Raw genomic sequence first — 22,958 nt, 5'->3', positions numbered from 1 at the left:
GATTTGAAAGGTGACTAAATAATCTGTTTATACAGGGAATTTAACCATTATTTTTTTGTTCTGTGCGTGCAGTCACACTATATTTGTACTTTCATCCTCTCCGTGTCATCAGGCCGTTCAGAGCGAGAACCTGGGTGATTTGATCCAACTTTAAAGTCTACTGTAAAGTGATTTTATTTTTACTTTTGTTCAAACAATAAATAATGTGATTTTACACAGAAAAAAAGAGTGTACTGCAAAACACATTCTGTATATAAAATACACATTTTCACACAGAGATAAGTATTTTGAAAGTTTATATTGTGGTAATTAACTAGTAAAAAATCAAAAAAGGTTAAGGTAAAGCAACATTATGGATGTTAGCTGTTGTAAAACACCAAAGAAGACGAACAATCACTAAAATATTCGGCGGTATATATATGTAATATATGGTGTCACCCTTGTTTTTGTGTAGTTGTGTCTGTTTGTCCTGTTTTTATTGTAATAATGAAGAAACTCAGTGGAATCCTTCCAAACTCGGCGCAGATGTTCATTTGGACTGATGTTACCTTGGTTGTGTGACGTCGACTACTTCAGCTCTGTTGATTCAGTGAGTAGAGATGAAAATGATGAAAGTCAAAGTCGCAGCGTTTCCTACAGTAAACAGAGAGTTGCATGGAGTCTGGATCCAGATGCAGAAGCAGCAGCAGCAGCAGCAGCAGCAGCTGGTCAGTGATGGAAATGCGTCTCAGCATCACACACAGATTAAATCGGTGATGGGGAGCAGGTGGGACGCACAAAGGAAGCTCCAACAAGACAGATGAGAGGATTTACAGTGATAATTAAAGAACGGGATCCAGATTGACTGAGTGAAGGAGCGCAGGCAGAAATGACTCTTCAGCGAAGTCTGCTCACGCGCGACTGAGTGAAGGGATTTGACTGTGACGGAAAGTAACAAGAGACTTGACTGAAAGTTTCTTCATCCATCCACGACTTCAGACCTTAACCATAATTACTATTGGCCTAATCCTAATCCTGACCTCAGCCTAACGCTAAAACTAGGGATGTCCCGATCTGATATTGATATCGGATATCAGCCCGTTGCGATCACGTGGGCTCTGCGTGTTGGATGCATGTAGATCACATGATCACAACAACAGCGTGTGTGTGCTACTGCTATTTCAGAGGTTAAGCATTTTTTCTTTGGAGCTAGCTGTTAGCACCACGCTAGCTCTTCCTGAGGCGAGCTGCTAAAACAACATTATTTCATAAACCAGCGCCAACCTGTTGACTTTCGATAGCCTCAGTTTGTTAATTATACCCCAAAAACCAGCTGAGCTTTCTGTGATTTTAATGTGTCCTGAAGCTCCACACACGGAGCTAAGTACGTCTGCGGGGCCGGTCCCCGGGCCCCGGGCCCCGGGAGTCACTCACCCTGTGTGTGTTGGGCTAATCCAAAAGAGTGAAAACAAGAACACGCTGTTACCTGTGAAACACGGGTGCTCTGAAAACACCCCCATGAGAACATGGTACTTTCCTCCTGATGAAATTAACCATAGACTGTATGAAAATAACATGGCAAAAAATCCAATATTCTTGTGTTGAAGGTTAAAATTGATGTAACCCATTGGTTAATAATAAATGGGTCAGTTTTTTTCATAACTACTGTTGCTGACTATTGTTCTCTGTTTAAGTAATATCACTTCATCAAGCCTATTCTAACATTCCACACGACAAAACAAGTCATTAAAGTATGTATGATTCGTGCTGATATCGTATCGGCCAGTACTCAAGGCTGCAATATCGGCATCGTATCGGAAGTGAAAAAGTTGTATCGGGACGTCCCTAGCTAAAACACCTTCAATTTTAAGATCTTAAGATTTAGGTCCCCGCAACATAAGGAATACCAGCTACACACACACACACACACACTCGTCTATGAATAAGACGAGAAATGTGTCGTCATGAAATCTGGCTCGCGGCACACAGCTGCCTCTGTGTAAGCGTCTTATAAAAGTTTAATGATGTTTTAGTAAACTGGCACAACATTGGTGTCGTGAACACATGTTTCCTCTTCACCTGACGAATGAGTGTAATATTCACTCTCTCATAGCTCTGCCTTTAACTGGTCCACTGTGTTCACACCTGCTGTAAAACTCAATCATAAGCTCAATAAATGACAGTCAATTTTCAGTTTTGACACAAAGTCAGCACTCGGTGTGTTGTTGAGCGCCCCCTGCAGGGAGAACCAGATTAAAGCAGCTTGCCCCTTGTAACATACTTTACATCTTTTCTGTGCCATTAGTCAACAGTTTGCGGCTGGAAAATTAAACTTTGAAACTTTCTCCTGCACCAAACTCCATAGAGAAAATCATCGATTTTACATCACAGCACACAGGAGTTGTCGATCCACCGCTGCCTCCATCAGAGAGTTCAAACGTCTTATTTTATCATGTCTGTGTTTGAAATCCTTCATTCAGATTCACCTCAGTGACACAGACTGACCACACGAGGCAGCAGGGGGACCAGCAGCTCCTGTGATCCAGTGCGCCAAAATCGCTGATTTTCTCCATGGAGTTTGGTGTGGTGGCAAACGGATCGACAGTTTTGTTGACACTGAAGCAGGTGCGGGTTTCAGCTGATGCAAAGTTGTCAATCAAATAAAATATCTTTGTGAGGACCACACAACTTTACCTGGATTTATGAGGCTTAAGACCTGGTTTTAGGGCTAGTTTTAGTGATAATAAGGTGAATGCATAATGTCTATGAGTGTCCACACACTATGACAAAATAATCCCAGAGGATTAGCAGTGTTAACACTCCAGCGACTCAGCGGCTACGTTTAAATCTCCATTTTGTAAGAAATAAGAAACAACAGAAATGTAATACAACATTTATAATTGTGTTTTTATTCATTTAATATCACACAAGTTAAGAATTGTGCTGTTTTTTTTACGCTAACACCGAGTCGTCTTATGTCATGTCTGCCGTGTTAGACGGAGCGGGTGTTTGTGCTGTGTCATGATTTGAATCCCCACGTATAAAAAAAAAAACCATATTCCATTAATATGCGTGCAGATTAAAACGTGCCGGAGCAGAGAAACAGCCGATGAACCACGGTTCATGTTGCTGTCAGTTACAACAGCGACGGTAAATCAGCACTTTACAGCGTGTGATTTCACTGTGACCTTCACAGCTGACGATCAAGGAGGAAAGTTTCAGAGTCAGAGAAGAGACGCAGAGAAACATGGACACTCGGGGGGAGATTTTCTGAAAAAGAACCTTTCATACATTTTCATTCTCTGCTACGTTCAAGCTCAGTCTCAAAGTCAATTCTGGGTCGTTTCAAATCCAGATGAACGTAATGAATAATAAAGTGATCTTCAGCTGCTGTTTTCAATTTACTTCACCGTTTGTACTGTCATTGATGTCAGAGTTGAAGGGTTTCTGAGACCTGTCTTACCAACACGATCAATTATTTCCTTTAAAACCTGTTGTATATGATCTTGATACCTGCCCCCTAGTGGATCATCACTCCACTGCATTTTTTTTTTTGGTCTTTTCAAAATGTCATTAAATCATCAATCACACACTTTTGGCAGGAAAGTCTTTGCTAATTTCAGAAATCTTTAGAAATCTGTGTATCAAATTTGCACGTATTTAAGATGCTTCATCTCTGAAAATTCACAATTTGCATCAAATCTTCAACAATACCATTGCACACTATTGACTGAAATGCCATTTTAAACTACATTTTGGGTATTTTCACAATAACAATTCCTCTGAAATCATAATTGTGACGCTATATTGACCAATTTTCTAAGTGTGTATTAAAGAAGAGAGGAAAAAGAAAGTGCACTGAAATACTGTGAGGAGTGTAAGGTGTGTGTGAGAATCTCAAAATACCACACATTAGCGTTCTGTAGCTCCTCCCACAAAAATTAACCACTACCTGAAGACCAAGACGCCGGGTTCTGCGATTTCCCTTATATTTGTGTGTTTGTGCATACTTAAGCCACACGAGGGCGCCATCACAACATTTATAAACAAAAGTGGGAACATCATTTACAAAACATGCATCATGTTCTCATGAAGAAGAGCTGAAACCAGTGATTAACGACTCAGGAAAATGTTTACTGACGTTATAAATCAAGTGAGAAATACAGGACGAGCAGTGGAGTCGCCCTCTACTGGCTATTCAATGTATTGTCACTTCCTTCTTGGCTTCAAAGAGCAAATGAGAAGTTCCATAATCACTTGTTTCCTGATTATCTTGCGCTGCAGAATGTTGGACATTAGACCTTTCGGGGACATGAATGGTTGACATTAAAGAGGACATTTGGTTTTTTTCCTCTCTTTCTTCCTCCTCTCCATCTATATTCAGTGTTTGTTGTGAGGAGGGAACGTTTGTGTGCAGATAAAACATCTGTCACGCTTCTTTTGTTGTAAGTTATGGCGACTGCCACACCCTCCAATCCATCACTGTCCCCCGTGAGACGGGGACATAATTATAGACTTGCATATGTGTGTGTGTGTGTGTGTGTTGTCACATCGTCAGTGCAGGCAGATCAGAGAAAAGTGCTGTTCATCAGCCTGATTGAATTGGTCAGAAGGTTTGCAGGAACCATCACTGTAGTGATTGTGTCTTTAATCATGTCTGTCTGTCCGTCTGTCTGTCTGTCTGTCTGTCTGTGTCCGTTTACATTCAGGGACCATTTTTCCTTTTTTTTATATTGTTATTAAATCAAGTTTTCTGATATTTCAGCTTTTTACATGTGAATATGTTCATTTTTCTTCACTGCTAAAATAATTAGGAACATCAACTAACACCATGACAACATGATTTGGATGAGTTTAAATTCTTATTTATTAAAAATCACATGAAGAAATTAAACAACATGAGTAGAAAGTTCTAAATGAATGAAACGAAAAGTCTTATTGTTTTTTTGTAGGTAAACTATGTCACATCCAGCAGCTCCTAAAAATGCTAAAAAGCTAAAAATGCTGATTTTCTCTATGGACTTTGGTGTGGTGAAAAACCAGGTGAAGAAAACTCACCTCATGTCAGATTTTACAGCTTCAGAAACTCATCCTTTAAGTGGATGCAAACAAACTTGTTCACCGCTGTATGTCACTGTTTTCCTGCCTTTTTCAACTAGAAACTGAAGTTTGTGTCACTTTATAAACCCTTCACTCTCCCACACCAAAGTCCATAGAGCAAATCAGTGATTTTTACATCACAAGCTCACAGTAGTTGTTGATCCACTGCTGCCTCCATCGGTACGTTCAAATATGTGCTTTTGTGACTTTGGGGTTTGAAATCATATGTTCAAATTTACCTGAGTGACACAAACTGACCACACGAGGCAGCAGTAGACCATCAGCTCCTGTGTCCCCGCGAGCTCCAAACGTTGATTTTCTCCATGGACTTTGGTGTGGTCTCAAAACGGGGTGATGGAAGCGTCACCTCGTGTCGTGTGTGGTGTTTGGGCCTCGGGCAGCTGTTCCCGCTCCCTCGTCTCTGCACATTCTTCTGCTAATGACTCGGATTGACAGCGGGGATGTGGAGGATTAATTAGTGTCTTAATTAGACGGAGCAGACACAGACACAATACTCATTAACAAAGCTGACCCGAGGCTCGTTGAGCAGGACAGATCTCACTCCTGAACCTTCTGCCTGCTGGACAGTCTGGAAGCCACTGGGTTTATTCATCAACTTGAGCCTTTTTTCAACCTAAAGTGACATAATGAGCTAATTACACGGCGTAATTATGCTTCTAAAGGGCGTTATTTACCTCGCTAATTTCAAAAACTAACTATTTATCTTAAAAATGTTAATGAAAGTCTGTGATTTATTTTTCCTCATTTGGGGCCAGTGTGGAACAGGTGACGCCCTCTACTGGCCAGCCAAAATTGAGTTTGCAGGAGTAAACAGACATAAAGTACAAGATTCTTTTATTATTTTTTTAAATGTAAAGAAAATAAGCTTAAATAAAACATAAATATTACAAAAGAGAGAGAAGAAAACTGTTAAAAAATCACACATTTTACAGGGAATGTCAAATTAAAGCAATTTAATGATATGAAATGATTGTAAATTCTAAACATGTCAAAGGTGACAAAGTCTTCTATGAAAAAGCTCTTTAATTTTCAAAATGTCCTCAAATGTCTTCACACGACATATGGTCCTCGCAAAGCAACAAAAACAAGAACACGCACGGTGAAGATCTACAGGACCGTCTCATGTCTTATCTGTGTGTGTGTGTGTGTGTGTGTGTGTGTGTGTAGTTACGTCATTCTAAGTAGAAACAAAGCACCGCAGCTTCAACACAGCATCGACCAGTCTGTGACCGGAAGTGACACACACCACCTTCAAAATAAAAGCTGAAACAAAAGTGGATGAGCAAAATCACATTTTGTGTTCGAGTAACCCTCTCATTTATAGTGTGAACACAGCCTGTGGCAACAGTGTAATAAATATATATATGTACAGTATATACAGTATATATTACATACATGTATATATATATATAATTAGCTTTTAAATGTATATGGTATATGTCTGTATTAAAATAATAAAAAAATGATAATACAAATAAAAAAAAACATCACTGCCATGAAAGGGCATCTATGAACTATAAATTATAATCAGATTTGGTGCATAAAAAGACCTGATAAAGACATTAATCTGTAAATACAGAGTGTCGCAGAAAGTGCAATAAAAGTGATTTTTTACAAACTTAAATTCAGACTTTATTTTTTCGAATGCACAACCGATTTTAAATTAAGTTACATTTTAAAGTATATCTGTAAAAAACTACTAAGAAGCAGTAATTCTCAGTAATTTTGTTTCTGAATGAAAACGTTTTAAGACACTTTTTGCCCAAATATTCAATTGCTTACAAAGCACACCTCATTTTGCTGCTGACCTCTGACCTAAAAGGTTAACGCTACCGTCTTCTTCTGCTGCGTTTTTTTTCTTTTTTAAAGCTTTTATTTTGACAGTAGAGCGGAAGTGTTGCTGTGTGATGTCTCCACATTGACACTTGCTCTGTGTGTGTGTGTCTATGAGTGTGTGAGCAGCTGCTGCTGTCGGACAGCTGTGACTGTGGAAGTCCAGGATTGGACACAAACGCGGGACTGAGACGGAGACAACATGAGACGCATGGACGTGCGCTCACCACCGGCATCCGCGTCCACGTGTGCGCGTGCGTGTGAGGGTGTGAGTGGACGCGTTGAAGTTGCTCCGTGCATGTGAGTGTGATGCTGCGGATTCCTGAGGATGTTTAATCCGATTCAGAAGATGCTGATGAGACGATTCTGCGCTCAGAGGACAGTCCACTCTCACAGTGAGTGACCAGTGTGTGTGTGTGTGTGTGTGTGTGTGTGTAGGAATGCAGGTGGAATCAGATCAGCAGCTCCACTCGCCTCTTGCCACTCATCATCTTTTTGTTTTTAAAAAAATCTGATATTTTTTAATGTGCGCGTGTTTTTTCCCCCAGATGATGCTTTTATTCTGAAAGACAATAATCAATAATTGATCAGCAGTGAATGAGTGAAGGAGAGGGTGATTGGTTGTGTGTGCAGCACACAGAGCTTCAGAGATGTCAAAGTACGAATTCAATTTAAGAATGAGAAGAAGAAAAGAAGCTAATTTTTTTTTGCAATTTATCAATGAAAATATTAAAATATGAAAAAATAAATCACAAATTGTATGACAGGAAATGTCAAATTAAAAAGTATTTTTAACATCTTCATCCAAACAAAAACAGGAAAAAGAGCATTTTATATCAGAAGTAATATGATATCTGTGTCCACACTGAAAAAAACCCATCACATGACTAATCAGGTTTTCTCTCTGTGTAAACAGAATCAAGAATTGTTGTTTGTTTGTTTAGTTCCAGAAAGAACGACAAACAACAAAGGGATTTTTTTGATGAGGGGAAATTGAAAGTTAGTGTGAACAGAGTTTTTTTGTTGTGGCCGAACCAATAGCCACTCAGGAAAACACGCCCCTAGAAAACCCACGCCTACTACAATGTCTATATCTTTTCCCAGGGGGCGTGTCTTTCCACAGGATTGTTTTCTTAATTGGCTGCAGGTTCCCATTTTCTGTCCATCCACACTCATTTTTTCCATTTTTTTCAAAACATTTTTCATTATATTTCACAGCAACAACAAATTTTTTCGCGTCAATAAAATTTTTTCATATTTTAGTGTAATGCTGTTTTTTAAACCCGAAGTACAATTTTAGCTAGAGTGGGAGGAGCCAATTTACAGTTAACAAAGCCATGCAGTTACTTTTTCCTGACTAATCATTTAAATGTTTTTGTTTCCAGGTGCCAAACTTCTCCTGAGGTAGGAGCTTTTCCGTAGGCCTGTCCCTGCCAACCAACAGCCATGGACCCTGTCCCAGAATACTCTCAGTTCCTGGTCCGCATCCTGGAGGAGCTGGACACCAAGCACAACACCATGTCCTACCAGGACCTGTGTAAGTCACTGTGCGCCCGATTTGACCTGGCGCACCTGGCCAAGCTCCGCAGCCTGCTCTTCTACACGGCGTGTCTGGACCCCGCTTTCCCCGCCACGCTCTTCAAGGACAAGATGCGCTGCTCCGGCGAGGACCCGCAGTCCAAGAAGCTCATGGTGGCGGCGGACATCGTCACCATGTTCAACCTGATCCAGATGAACGGGGGCATGGCCAAGGACAAGCTCCCTGTGGTCCACAGAGCCAAGTTCCACAAAAACAAGTCGTTGGACATGTGCAGGTCCGACGGCGACGCCTTCAAGTATCAGGACTGTGACAGAGCGACGGCGTACGATCACATGGACCACGGCAGAGACGGACAACACCACCATCACCACCACCACCACCATCATCATCACCGCTCCCCCCAGCAGCACCCGGTGGATCAGAACTCCTCCCCCTGCCCCAAACGACCCGAGTGCAACAACTGCCAGCCGTTCATTCCCACGTCAGACCCCAACTTCCTCCTGGGAGTCAGCAAGGACCTGAAATGTAGAGCAGCCTCTCTGGACAAACTCCACCATCTGCCCCAGTATCCCAGCAGCAGTCCTCCCTCTCCGCCCTGTGAAATGCAGAGCACCTACTTTCCCATGGACATCGACAGCGAGTCGACGACGGACCACGAGTCCCTGCAGCACATCGGCCACGCAGAACCCTTTTCTGTCCACTCCTGCATCCAGAAGAGGAACATCTTCAAGGAGGACTTCCACAACTTTGTGGCCTTCTCACCACAGGTGTGTCTCTCTGTGATCGTGTAGAGCGGTGACCTGAATCACAACATCAACCAAATTTACAGTCGTGTCCGTGGCACCACTTTTGATTGCTAGACAAATCGTTTCCAATAACAACTTCATTTAATGCATGTTATTGAAAACGTACACAAGTTTGTTTGGGGACCCACAAAAAAAAAAAATCTCACGTGACTCTTTAACATCTTAATTGTCATTGTTAAGAAACAACAAAAATGCTCACCAGGATTTGAGTGGGAGTTTGGGGCGGGTGAAATATGTGATGTTGTCCTTTAAATGAACATGACGGGAGCTTTTCATTTTATCGTCCTCGTAAAAACAGAGCTCAGCATCTCGAGCACACACACACAAATCCCGACCCTGTGAATATGTGTCACAGATCACAGGAAATCATTTCATTTGTACTTTGAGAAATTGAAATTAGCAATTGAATATTTGTCTAATAGGCAACAAAACATGGTAAATAATTATTTAATGGGCCATAGAATCCATCTAAAAGGCATTAGATCATTTAAGATTCTTAAAGTTAGATAAAGTAAGGTTCGAGTGAATGGGTGTGAATGAGTGAATGACAAAACTGAAGTGTAAAGCACTTAACATTTAGAGAATCGTGACTTTATTTAAAGAATACCTTAAAGTGTTCCAGTTTGTTGTGAACATAGCATAGCACACCCTTCACAGGTACTTACTTAGCAGCTTGGGATATTATCCGTGGAGTGGGTTGTGTAATTGACATTCAATGTCATTCTGAGTGGTATTTAACAGTCTTCAACCTGATCTGGGAATCAAACCCTGGCTCTAACGTGATCTGGAAATGATCCAAAATGAAGAAAAGTTCATTTTCCTCCAGTGGAGTTCACCCTGTACTGGACTTTTACCAAAGAAGCAATATGATTCAGGAAGTGCCTGAAAGTGTAGTAGAATAGAAAGGCTTTGTTGTCATTGGACAAGACGATGACAGAGGTGGTAAACGTACAGGAAGTAATAGATATTAAAAAAGTACTTGTGTTATAAAACAAGATGAGAAAATAACATTTCTGCTTTTTATGTGGCCTAACATTTGGGATAGAATTTAAACGAGACCATCTGTATTTTTTATATTAGCCATATAAACATAAGCCTTGATTTCACTGTTTTGGGCAATTGGGGAAAAATACTGTTGTTTTCTGCTTTGAACAGTAGCCAGGCTGCTCCGGCTTCTTCATTCTAGAGTCTTTAAAACAGTGACAGGAAACAAAAGTTGCCTCTAATTAAATGGTCTCATTGAGTCTCATTAACACGCTCGACTCCATCTGCATTCTGTTTAAGCGCATAAATAAATCCTGGACGGTTGTTGTTATGTTTTAAGTTTATATTCCAACGACTCAGTGGTTTGTTGTTGTTTCTGTCGCAGATCGTCACCAAGGACAGCAAACAGGGCGGTAAGGCTGCGCCTGCGGAGAGCTACCACAGGAGGGAGCTGCACAAGCCCGCCACCTTCTTCAACCACAGCTTTGAACTGCCTTACAGTAACCCCTACTTCGAGCCGCCACTCAACTCCCCACTTCAGGACCGACGGAGGGTGAAGCACGAGAGTCTGGACGACTTACAGGCGTCCACGTACTTCGGTCCGACCACCGTCTCTGAGTGCGTGAGCAGCAGGAAGTACATCAACAAAGCGGGGAAGCAGCCGTCGTGGCCGGTGAAGAGCCTCAGTCTCAACGCGGAGGAGGGGCCGCCGGACTTTGAGAGGTCGTTCCTGAACAGCAAACCGCTCAAAGACAACCACCATCGCACCATGAGCATCATCAGCCAGGACAACGAGCAGCATTTTCAGAGCCCAAAGGAGAAGGTGGGAGCTTCTCCTTCTGGGTTTGCCAAGAAACAGAATGGAGTAAAAAACAAGGATGTGGCTCTGGCAGCGAGTGGACCTGTGGGTCTGGACAAGAGAGAAGCAGCCAAACGGTTCAGGGACAAAAGCATGAACAGTCCGTCCTTTCAGGGTGGAGACATTTCCTCCAGCATTGGGACTCAAACAGAGCAGGCCGAGCAGAAGAAAGCGAAGGAGCACCCGGTTAAATACGGCGACGTGCGAGAAAGACGTACCTTCAAACAGTCCGACGACGACTCTGAGATCATCAGCGACGACATCAGCGACATTTTCCGTTTTCTGGACGACATGAGTGTCTGCGACTCTCTGGGCGTCGTCCAGTCGTCCTGCTACAACAGCAACGGGTCCCTGTCTCAGGTAACGCTCAAGTCGGAGGGCGACAGCTCCCCTGAACGCAACACCGTCAAACTAGCCAAGTCCAAGCTGGACCGCCTCTTCCATTCCCTGGAGAACACGGACGACGAGCTCAAGTCCAGCGTGTGCAAGCTGGTGATGCGGATCGGGGAGATCGAGAAGAAGCTGGAGTCTCTGTCGGGCGTCCGCAGTGAGATCTCGCAGGTGCTCTCCAAACTCAACAAGCTGGACGAGAAGATCCAGGAGCCGGAGGGCAACGGACGACACAGGGAGACGGCGTCGGCCACTCCCGACAAGCCGCACCCTCACCAGCAACCACATCTGGACGCCACGCTCTCACCTCACACCTTCCAGTGTCACACCACCGGCCGCAACGTCAAAGTGGAGAACGGGCTCATGGGGGAGTGGTGCTGCTCGGACGGGAGTAACGGCGACAGCCTCAGGGTGAAAGCTCTGAAGAAGAGTCTGCTCACCAGGAGGTCCAACCGATCGCTCAACGAGGAGAACAGCGCCACCGAGTCAAAGGTCGCCAGCATCACCAACTCCCCACGGGACTGGAGGACAGTGTCCTACTCCTGTCACCCTGGAGACGAGGGCAAGGACAAGGACAGAGACGGCAAGGACCGACACCGGAAAGCCAAAGAGGTAGAGACACGTTTTATTTTTTGAACGTGGCATAAATAGAACGTGATTTGCTCCATGGAATAATTACAGAGAGCAGACGCAGTACAGCACATAAAAGAGACATCAAATATACATAAGTGTTTATACAGAGAGAGACGGAGGCTGTAAGCGAGAGCAGGAAGTCTTCTTTCACTTTGTGTCGAGGGCGAATGCAACGTTTAATTACGTAGCAGGGAAGTCGCAGCACGAGTCCTTCACACAGGTCCTGTGTCAGAGAGAAAGACCTGGTGCATTAAAGCTGCAGTAGGCAGGATGGATCGTTGGTGGTTGAGTTTCATCTGCTGGATGTTTTGTGATCTTTGTCTCATCAGACGAGCACAGACAAACACGCTCGTTTCATCAGATCAGAGGCAAATTCACTATATTTGAAAGGCTCCAAAATAAAGATTTGGCATCGTTGAGGTAAATTTCCCACCAGGAATTGTGTTAAATTCGATTCATCGATAATTAATCGTCAACTATTTTGATAATCGATTTTTCAGATGAATCAACCAGTTTCTGTGATTTTTCAGCTTATTAAATGTGGATATTTTCTTGTTTCTTTGCTCCACATTAACAAAGAAATCATTAAAACTGAATCCTTTTGAATTGAGAACATCGTCATTTCCACATTTTTCAACATTTTCTGACATTTCTTGGACCAAACCAGTAATCGATTAATCGATAAAATAATCGATTATGAAAGCCCTGAAAGACTTGCATACACTCTTTTTTGTGAGAGTTATATTTAGGTGTAATTTTATCACTTTTACATGTATGCTGTTTTGAAATAACAACATTTTCACATTTCAGTGTCAAGTATTTAGTGTGAGCTCTGCACTTAGACTACTTCTTAAACCTGGGGTGGAGCCATGATTAATGTTACTGGTTCGATTATTTCATGACGTGAAAAGTGTCTTTTACACCAGGTTGTTCTAGACAGTCTTCATCATTACATGCACATGTTGTATGAGTTAAACGTTTGGACATTTTGGACGTCACGTCCAAATGTCAATAATCAGAGAATTTGAAAGCCTTAAAAACAACAACTTTTCACAGCCCTGTGTTTTTATTTAATTTTTTAAGGTTCATTGTGTTTCTAATCACATCAGCAGTGAACAGCACAAACAACCTTCACACAAGTGTCATTGTCCATCACTTCCACTATTTATAATGAAGCTTTATGATCATCAGTGTTTTCTTTAGTGGGGAATTTCCACTTTAAAAACAGCAGCATATTAAGTCACCATTTGATTCTCTATCTATTTGACCTTGTTCTTGTTTGGGTATGTTATCATTAAAAGCTGCAGTGTGTTTTCATCATTGTGCAAAATAAATAAACATAAAATCATAGCAGAGTGATAAAACCTTGGTAATTACCATAATGTAAAGTCACTTTAGTTTAGATATCTTCATTTTGTTGTGATGTTGAAATACCTAATATTTCTCTATGTTATTGATTATCTCGTCTTTATTTGTACTTTATTTTAATTGATCCAAAATACATAGATTAACTCATTCATTCACACACGTTCACACACGTGGTGTCATAGTGTGTCATATAATGTACGGAGCAACCTTTGTGGATTTATCACCTCGGTTCAATCTCAGGAGAACGTCTGAACTTCAGAGTGAGTCTGACAGCGACTTATGACGGAGACAGGACGTAGAGTTTGTCCAGTCAGCGCAGGCATTTAGACGACAGTCAGTCTGTGAGATTGTGAACGTTGTGTGGCTCAATTTGTTTCAGTGTAAATGTCATGAAATGTCACCACCACTGAGATTAGTCCAGAGTGACCTTGTGTGAGATTAGTGGAGACAGAAATATGATTTTAGCCACTAAATCCTGAACCCTTAGCACGTGTCTCGCGTCATGTCTCGCTTTCCGTGTGTCAGTTCATGGTTGTAATTAGCTCTAAATTCACTAGAGACCAGACTAAAGTGGACCTACGGAGCCTCTATAGCTGCTAAACGTTCACTCTCCTCTGTTTACAACTGTTTTCCAGGTCAGTGACATTTCACAACTCGAGCTTCATGGCTGCAGTTTGTTAAATTATGTAAAAGTGAAATCCTTCAGTGAATATCCGTGTTAAATAGGTCTATATTTTGAGAGCTAGCTAGCTAGTCTGTTAGCTTGGGTCTCAGGGCTCAGACAGTAAATCTAGAGGGAAACAGACAGGAAGTTAGCCAAATGTTAGCCAACTGTTAGCAAAAAGAATAGAGCATATATTAAAAATAGTCAATCAGGAAGTAAAAATATATTTAATAGCCACCAGTTACTGTATAGTTCTTCTTTATTAACAAAACCATTAATATATAAAATTGAAAGTAGTAAACTACAGGGGTGGAACTCTTTAGGTTCACGATTCCATTACGATTCTTGATGATTATGTCATTGTAAAACAGCGTAAATACAACATATTTCACTAGAAACACAAATCTAAATCTTCTGCAGTGAAAATAGCAACAGAGTTTGAGATGAGCTTCATGTTTTTGTCGTCACTTGCTAAATTTTTCACTGGTCGTTTGTTTATCCTCCACCTCCAGGGGGCGCTGACGTGACATGTTGTTGCTGAGATGTTTTAGTTTGGTTTCACACAGCGTATATTATATTGTGTGTCTTTTGTCCACCTCGCCTTCTTCCCCATACTTGATAGAAGCCGGTCGGATTTTACACAACAACTTTGCTGAAACGCACAAGGTAACACGCGGGTTACACAAGAGGTCTCTAACTCGTGGCCCCCGGGCCACATGCAGCCGTCCTTAATATCAACTTATAATGAGTTATTTCGATATATCTTTTTTTATTATGAGCTCTATATTGTTCCATATCAAGACAAACACCGTTATTTTGAAATTGTTTGAAATATCGTCACTAACATTGTTTTTGAGATGTAATATTAAGATCCTATCGCCCACCCCCTACTGAGTAGTCACATTTTCAAAAAATTAGATTTTTCTTATTTTATTTGTCTAATTATCGCTGTTTCATAGTCATTTAAAAGAGAAAATATACATAAATAAATTATTATTATTATTTTTCCCCACCTCCTGTGAACTGTACAGTAAACGGAAAATTAGCTGTCATAGCAGACACTTTGATGCGTGACAACAGTAGGAAAAGCAGCGTTGTAAATAATAAATGAATTCCATTCAGTTTCAAGGTCGTGGTATAGTTTATTGCACGTTCCCTGAAACACACGCAGCACACGTGGTTCACTTCATCATGTCCTCTGTTTTCCACACAACTAATTCACTTCACTCTAGAGTATGGTGACAACATGAATGAGGGTTACATACAGAGTTTGGTCTCAACAGATCCTGAGTGACAGGTAAACGGAGTTGCGTATGAAGGTAATTACAATTTTGATGATAGCACCAAAACACGACTCTGTAATTGCACATAATGTGTCATTAAAGTGTTGTGTAATGCGTAAACAAGCTGGAGGCAGCAACAGTGATGCTGTGCACACGTTTTTAATGCTAAGTTCTCTTACCGTACAAATGTGTTTGTTTGGGAGGCGCTGTCTCTGTCGCTCCATATAAAACCTGTAATTTCCCAAAAGTCACTGAGTGTGTTGGTGAAAACCAAGTCATGAAGTCCAGGGAACTCCCTGTAGACCTTCAGGCTGAAATAGTGTCGAGTCATGGATCAGGGCAAAGGTATAAAACCATTAATAATGTCTGAGTGTTCTCAGGAGCACAGTGGCCTCCATAATTGTGAAATGGAACAAGTTTGGATTGAACAGAAATCTTTCTGAAGCCACTTCAGCGACGTCTCCTCTGCTTCAGGTGATTGTTGTTCTGGAACTGTCAGCCATAAACTCTGCAGCAGGTTTTACTGAGTTTAACAAACTCTAGGAAAAGTCTGTTGAGGATCTCGGCTAAATCCAGGACCAAAATACAAATACAAATATGTGTATGTGTCAGGGCTGTGCACTTTATAGCCAAAAGTAGTGGGACGCATGACCATAACACCAACATGGGTCTGTAATGACGTATTCAAATACATATACCCGACTGTAATATGGAGTTCCACACTTCTTGGAAGACTTTTCTCAAGATTTTAAAGTGTTTCTATGTGAATTTGTGCCCGTTCATTCTGTAGATCAGTGGTTCTCAAACTTTTCACAGTACTCCTTCTTTTTAAAAAGAAATCTACTCCAATGTTTGGCTGAATTTGTGAATTTGACTTTTATATGTCAGTTTCAAAATGCATCAAGGCTGTTGTGCAAAATCATTTCATCGTTTTTTTGTATTGCTTTGATTTTTGTCTTCATGTACCCCCTACATCCCTTTGCGTACTCCTAGGGGTACAAGTACCCCAGTTTGGGAATCACTGTTGTAGAGCATTTATGAGTTCAGGCACTGATGTTGGAAGAGAAGTTCTGGCTTACAATCTCTGTTCCACTTCATCCCAAAGGTGCTCCATGGGGTTGAGGTCAGGGATCTGTGGGGGGGCCTTTATCGTTCTTGCTTTGTGCCCTGGGATGGGACACAGTCATGATGGAATAGAAAAACAGACCTTCCTTTAAGCTGTTGCCACAAAGTTGGAAGCACAGCATTGTCCAATATGTCTTGGTATGCTGAAACGTTAAGATTGTCCTTCATTGGAGATAAAGGGCCTGATTGAAACACCAGAATTCAAAACTTAACAGGTGACGACAAACACCTTTGTGCATCTTGTCCTTAGAAGTGAATGTAGTGTGTCTGTAAGATGGTGTTGATGTGTGAGCCTCACATATCATCCATCATGGCAATGCGATCTCCTTTTCTGGTTATTTACGCACAATTAACCAGCATGACGTCTTTGGCCTCAGAGACACTTCCCATCCATTGCAATGAAGCTCCAGAGGGACTGAAGGACAGAAGGACATAAGTCGACCGGCTGATGCAAACCTTTCAGCGAGTTAATCGAGACGACTCAGGCGATAATTGCTGCTTCTACAAAGATGTTAATTAAAGCTCTGAATATGTAAATGAGCATTTTTCAGCTCACAGAGACACAGGAGCTGCTGGTCTTTTGGTAAATTTGTGTCACTGAGTGAAGGATTTCAAACGCTGAAATCACAAAATGTGGGACTGAGCATGTGTGGAAAGGGTGCAGTCACCTCGCACTTTCAAGACCTTTCTGACCAACATGGATGAAAATGTACGTAATTGGATAAACCCACAACCAATCAGACCATTGATGCGGATGACGTATGTAGAGCGACGCCAACAAACGTTGCTGGTTGTCGTTGGAGTGGAGACAGCTGCTCTTTGGTGGCCGCCATGTTGGATGTATAAAAAAGCTGCTAGATCAGTGTTTGTCAATCGTTTTTAGGAGATTCTGAAGTTGACCAAAACGATTTTTGGTGCCTTTGGTGGACTATGAGAGGAAACCAGAAGTTACTCACTCAGACCAGGTCGTGAACCCAGGTCTTTTTGTTGTCAGGCAACAGTGCTAGCCACTCATCCACCGTGTGAGTAAAGCTTTGATTCACGCAGCTCGTCCCGACTCTTTTTCTTACTCCCTCTGTTCTTCACGCTGACTCACATACCCACACACAGAGACTCTGACATCAGACACATCTGTACATTCAGATCCTTTAAAAACACAGTTTTATTCTTAGGAACAGACATGACGTCAGTGTGTATTTGAATAAAGGGGGACCGAGGCCAGTTATGATCTCATGTGGTCACAGGAGACGCATCACGGATGTGTTTTAATGCCAGATGAGACTTAGGTCTATACACATATGATTTGATCACAGAGGACAGAGGTTAATACCAGGGGCCATAAAAGTGTCGGATTCAGATTGTCCTTGAGAATTATGTATATTTAATGGAGCAAAACCACCTCTGCCAGTGTGTGTGTGTGTTTCTCATCCAGTGGAACCGGCTTTTAATGGTTCGGCAAACACCGACTCGGTCCCAGATGCCCAGATCTTGACCCGTAGTGGAAAATCTGGCAATGTGCAAAACGAGGCAGACAGATAGAGACGGGCAGACTCGTCCAGAAGCAGCGGGCGGAGTTTCGGGCAGGAGGAGGTCAAGAGTTCGAAAGACACGTGTGCGCGTGAAACGGCCTGGGATTCAGGAAGGTAACAGATGGTGGGAAAGCTGAGACGGAATCACAAATGACACTCTGGCAGGTGAAGGAATGGGAGGTGTGTGTGTGTGTGTGAGAGAGGACCGTGAAGGTCAGGAGGGAGTGAACGGCGGAAACACAAGGTTAGACCATGTTAGTGCAGGAAAAAGGGGCAAATAAGTGGGTGAGACTAACCTCGCTATGACCAGAAAATGATATTTCTCTTCTCTTCCATGTTATTTGTATAGCACCTTTCACAATAAAGGTAGAATATAATAATGAGAACAACCAAATTACAGAACAGTCACACAACACATAAAACAGACAATCATATAAACCCTCGTTCATCTAAAAGCTTGTTTAAAAAGTCAGGGTAAATGGTGAGAGTGTGTTCCAGGTATTCCTCATGTTACGTGGACCTGAATCTGTTCACACCGTCACATTTGGGGACTTGACTTCAATGTGAGGACAAAAATCAAGTCCCCAAAATGTAAATGATTCCATTTTAAGATGACAACATGTTGTATGGTTAGGGTTAGGTCAGGTTAAAAAAAACACACTGTCTGTGTGTTAAGGAAGGAGTAAACACAGTGTTTGTTTTTCATGTGAATATATAATAAGTCCCATGAGGACAAAGGATGGACTTCAACATGAGAACACTTAGAGTTTGTATAAACAAAGCATTATGGACTGCACATGTGTTTTATTCTTGCCCTAGTTTATAATTTGAGTTTATTGTGTTGAGCTTTATTCTCAATCATTTACCAGAAATGGAGGAAAAGAAGAATGAGTGCAACATAGTTAGTGTTCAGTGGAGACAGAGTTGTTGTACTGATGAATTAGTGGTGTGTAAAAGAAATGCTGCTTTTATTACGTAAGTGATGCGAGAGAACATCATTCCAGACCCTTTCTTATTGGTTTTTATTCAAATGTTGTTGCAAAAAGTCATCATTTATTTATTCAAGCTGGTCGCTGCACTCACTCGGCTTTTATTTCAAGGGTTTACAGAGTAAGAAATGAGATCCTCGGCTGTTGTAGTGGATGGATTTACAGTATTTACTCTCCACTGATGCACTGAGTGTTTGCAGATCTTTATTTATTAATGTCTCTCCAGACGTAAAGTTTAATGACGTGAAAATGTGTTCCTGAAACAAAGCCATTAAGTGTTTGCCATTGATAATGTTGTAAATCGACATTTAAACCGCCTTTTTTTGACCCGAAACTCCAATTTGTGTCACTTTGTAAAGCACTCGCTCCCCTGCACCAAATCCCATAGAGAAAATCAGCGATTCTACATTGCAGCATAGAAGAGTTGTTGATCCACTGCTGCCTCCTTCGATAAGTTCTCACGGGTTTTTGTTTGATTTCAGCTTTTAAAATCTTTCGTTCTGTTTCACTTCAGAGACGCAAAGTTACCAAATAAGGCAGCAGTAGAACAGCAGCTCCTGTGTCACTGTGAGCTAAAAACAGCATTTTTCTCTATGGACTTTGGTGTGCGAGATTATTTACCCCCAAAGACACACAAATAAGTAAGTAATTAATATTAATACAAAATAAACACATGATTAAAAGCTGTAACTTCACCTCCCAGATTAAAAAATGTTTTTCTTCTAATTTATCAAGTGGTCTATATTGTATAATCTATAATTTGTTTCAGGGACGCATAAGGAACATTTAAAACAAAGGCAGTGGAGGACTTTAATGATTTCACTGCTACATTAAATGTAAGGCGGGGCGGAGTGAGGCTATTTAAAGCTATTTAAAGCTTTATAGACAAGTAGACACAGGTATTGACAAAGCCTGTGCAGTGTCTTCAGCAGCCGGTTAATGTGATCCATCGTCTTTGTTTTAGTTAAGACTCTAAAAGACTCTTGACCTTTTCTAAATGTGTGAATGAGTTTAGTCCAGATGTGTGTGAGTGAAAATGGGACTTTTGCAACAATCTGTATATAAGACGTTCTTCCAGTTGAGCTCAGGTCTTTAAGAGTGTCAGAGCCGCAAAGACCTTTATTCTCCATCGGATTTCTTTTGTGCATCAGGCATCTGAGGTGATTAAAGCTCCAAGATAATTGAAAGAAGAGACATGTTGGATGCCTACATTTCCGTTCCATAAGCGGCACGTTGGCGTGACCTCTGACTTCGAGATGCTTGAGTCACTGACAGCATCGAAAATTGGAGTTCCTCAACTCACGCCGCAGCGAGAAGGACGGTATCTGCATATCTAAAATTGTTGACCTTGACACCGTTGATCACCTTCACTTCGGTCTCTGAGGTTGAGCTGAGATTGGCACAGCACCAAATGTGACCTCACGTGCAGGATAGAGCAGGAGAAGATGGATGGATGGATAACCGGAAAGCAGAGAAATAGAACTTTGCCGCTTTGCAATCGCAGACGAGATTCAGCAGCACGTTTGTGATGTTAGCTTCTCAGTACCGTGATTCCTAAACGGTTGAAGAACAGCCAGATATGGAAAGTGAACGTTATCTTGGAGAAAAAGGAAGCAGAAGAACTCACTCATTGAACATGAGCAACATGACGCACTTTTCTAATTCACTGTAGGTGAGTTTTGGAAAGTCTGTGGTTTTGTAGCTAATTATAAAGAAGCAAACAGTAAAGTCAGACACGTTACAGTCCATTCATCAGCTCAAAGCTCCAGAGACGACAACGCGCTGTCCTGAATGGAGGAAATCATTTAATGTGAACATAAATCAAATGAGCTGTAGAGTTTAACTGTAGTTTTGTGAAGTCGCTCAGTGTTTTTTTTTACTCTGTGACAAGGGAACTCATCTTATTGGCTCATTGATTTAATGATCATTTTATGGTTGGTCTTGCCATTTAGTGTCCTCGCTCAGACTTTGTCAGCGTGGCAGAAACACGCTGGGATTAGTAACAAAGAAAAGAGGAGGGGATGATGAGAGTTTGGACTCGAGAGACACAGTTACCTCTTCTGCCCTCCAACTATGCAACTGCAGAAATAAATGAATCAGTTATTTGATTCTCAAAATGTCTTGTTTTGTCCACAAACCAAAATGATTCCGTTTTAATGATTTCTTTGTTCTATGAAGCAAAGAAACCAGGAAATATTCACATTTAAGAAGCTGTGGACCAAACAAGACATTTGAGAACATCATCATTTCAAGATTTCACAAACATAGATCAATATCTTTGTTTCTGTGCGATTTTTTGACATTTTTTTCAGGGAAAAAAGAAAATCTTGTAAAAACAGACCGAAAAAGAAAATGTCGTAAAAACAGACCGGAAAAAATCTCGTTAAAACAGACCGGAAAAAAAAATCTCGTAAAACAACAGAAAAAATCAGAAAACAGACCGAGAAAAAAATTAAAAAAAATCTGTAAAACAGACCAGAAAAAAATCTTGTAAAACAGACCAGAAAAATCTTGCAAAACAGACCAGAAAAAAAAAAAATCCTACGTAAAACAGACCCGAAAAATCTCGTAAAAACAGACCGGAAAAAAATCTCGTAAAAACAGACCGGAAAAAAATCTCGTAAAAACAGACCGGAAAAAAAAAACTTGAAAAAACAGGATTTGTATAAGTGTTTCTATGTTTTGTAATGAAATCACAGTGTCACTGACTCAAGAGTGGAAAGAAAACAAGAGTAATTCATATATCATGAGACTCCGCCTTCATTGCAGAAGACGATAATAAACCATTTTTCCAACTTTTCTCATCCATGAAAACCATCTCTCTGCAGAGTGAAAGACAGTTGAAGCTTTGAGTCTCTTGATCATTAAGCTGATTGTGTGATTCACTCTATTTCCCCCCAAACACTTAGACAAGTAGAGCTCAGGGGCATAAAATGTGTTTGTGTCTGTGCAGAAACACTGAGGCGACGCTGAGGCACGAGATAAAGCAGCGGAAACAAGCGTCTTATGAGTGTTATGAACCTACAATTTATTTTATTTATCACACACAGTCTTACCTGTCAACATTACACTCTGGGGACGAGGAGATAATGATGCAGCCAGGGAAAAGAAAGCCAAGAAGGACTTGGAGTGGTAAAGGGATTTTTTTTTGCCACACAGACAGCAGCCGTCACCAGGAATCAACGTGAGACACGGAGGTTTGGTTCAACCTCACTGAAAACACATTTCTGCCACTTTAAGGTCCAGTATGTAAAATGTAAAATGTAGGTGGAATTATTTTTCATTTGGCAAATTATACTTCACCTGATTTAATACATTAGAAATTACATGGTCACTGAAATTCTTAAACTTCAGCTCATTCGCGCGGACCAAAGCCCATGCAGAAAACCAGCGATTTTACATCACAGCTCACAGGTGCTGTTGATCCACAGCTGCCTCAAATCAGTGATGTGTTATTTTGTGACTTCAGTTTTTTGAAATCCATCGCCCTGATTTACCTCAATGACACAAAGTGACCACACAGGGCAGCAGTAGACCAGCAGCTCGGGTGTCCCGTAAGCTAAAAATGTTCTTTTTCTCAATGGGCTTTGATGTAGGTAAAAAAGTATAAGGTAAACTTACACTCATAATGATTTCTTTGTTATATGGAGGAAAATATTAACTTTTAAGGTGCTGAAAAATCTAACATTGTGTTTTTATTGTATTTAAAAAACAACAACAGGCAGATAGTGGTCTAGGGTCTATAAATCTGAAAAGTGCAGTTTCCTGCCGAAATGGCGTTGTTGTGGCTTCCTGCCAAAATGGCGCTGTTGTGGCTTCCTGTCAAAATGGCGTCGTTGTGGCTTCCTGCCAAAA

At 41.3% G+C, this 22,958-nt stretch overlaps 1 protein-coding gene across 1 annotated transcript; it reads left to right on the top strand.

Annotated features, from left to right (window-relative positions):
- The first annotated feature begins 7,093 nt into the window (after window positions 1-7,093).
- Window positions 7,094-12,148, top strand: minar1 (membrane integral NOTCH2 associated receptor 1). Its single transcript, XM_044030839.1, has 3 exons — window positions 7,094-7,328; window positions 8,319-9,240; window positions 10,649-12,148. The coding sequence occupies exons 2-3, from the start codon at window positions 8,380-8,382 to the stop codon at window positions 12,146-12,148; spliced, it is 2,361 nt and encodes a 786-aa protein (XP_043886774.1). The 5' UTR covers window positions 7,094-7,328; window positions 8,319-8,379.
- Window positions 12,149-22,958: the final 10,810 nt, after the last annotated feature.

The sequence above is a fragment of the Solea senegalensis genome, linkage group LG7, assembly GCF_019176455.1.
Source record: "Solea senegalensis isolate Sse05_10M linkage group LG7, IFAPA_SoseM_1, whole genome shotgun sequence".
Taxonomy (NCBI): Eukaryota; Metazoa; Chordata; class Actinopteri; order Pleuronectiformes; family Soleidae; genus Solea; species Solea senegalensis.
Note: the sequence above shows the minus strand (reverse complement) of the source record. Positions and strands in the feature narration are given on the sequence as shown.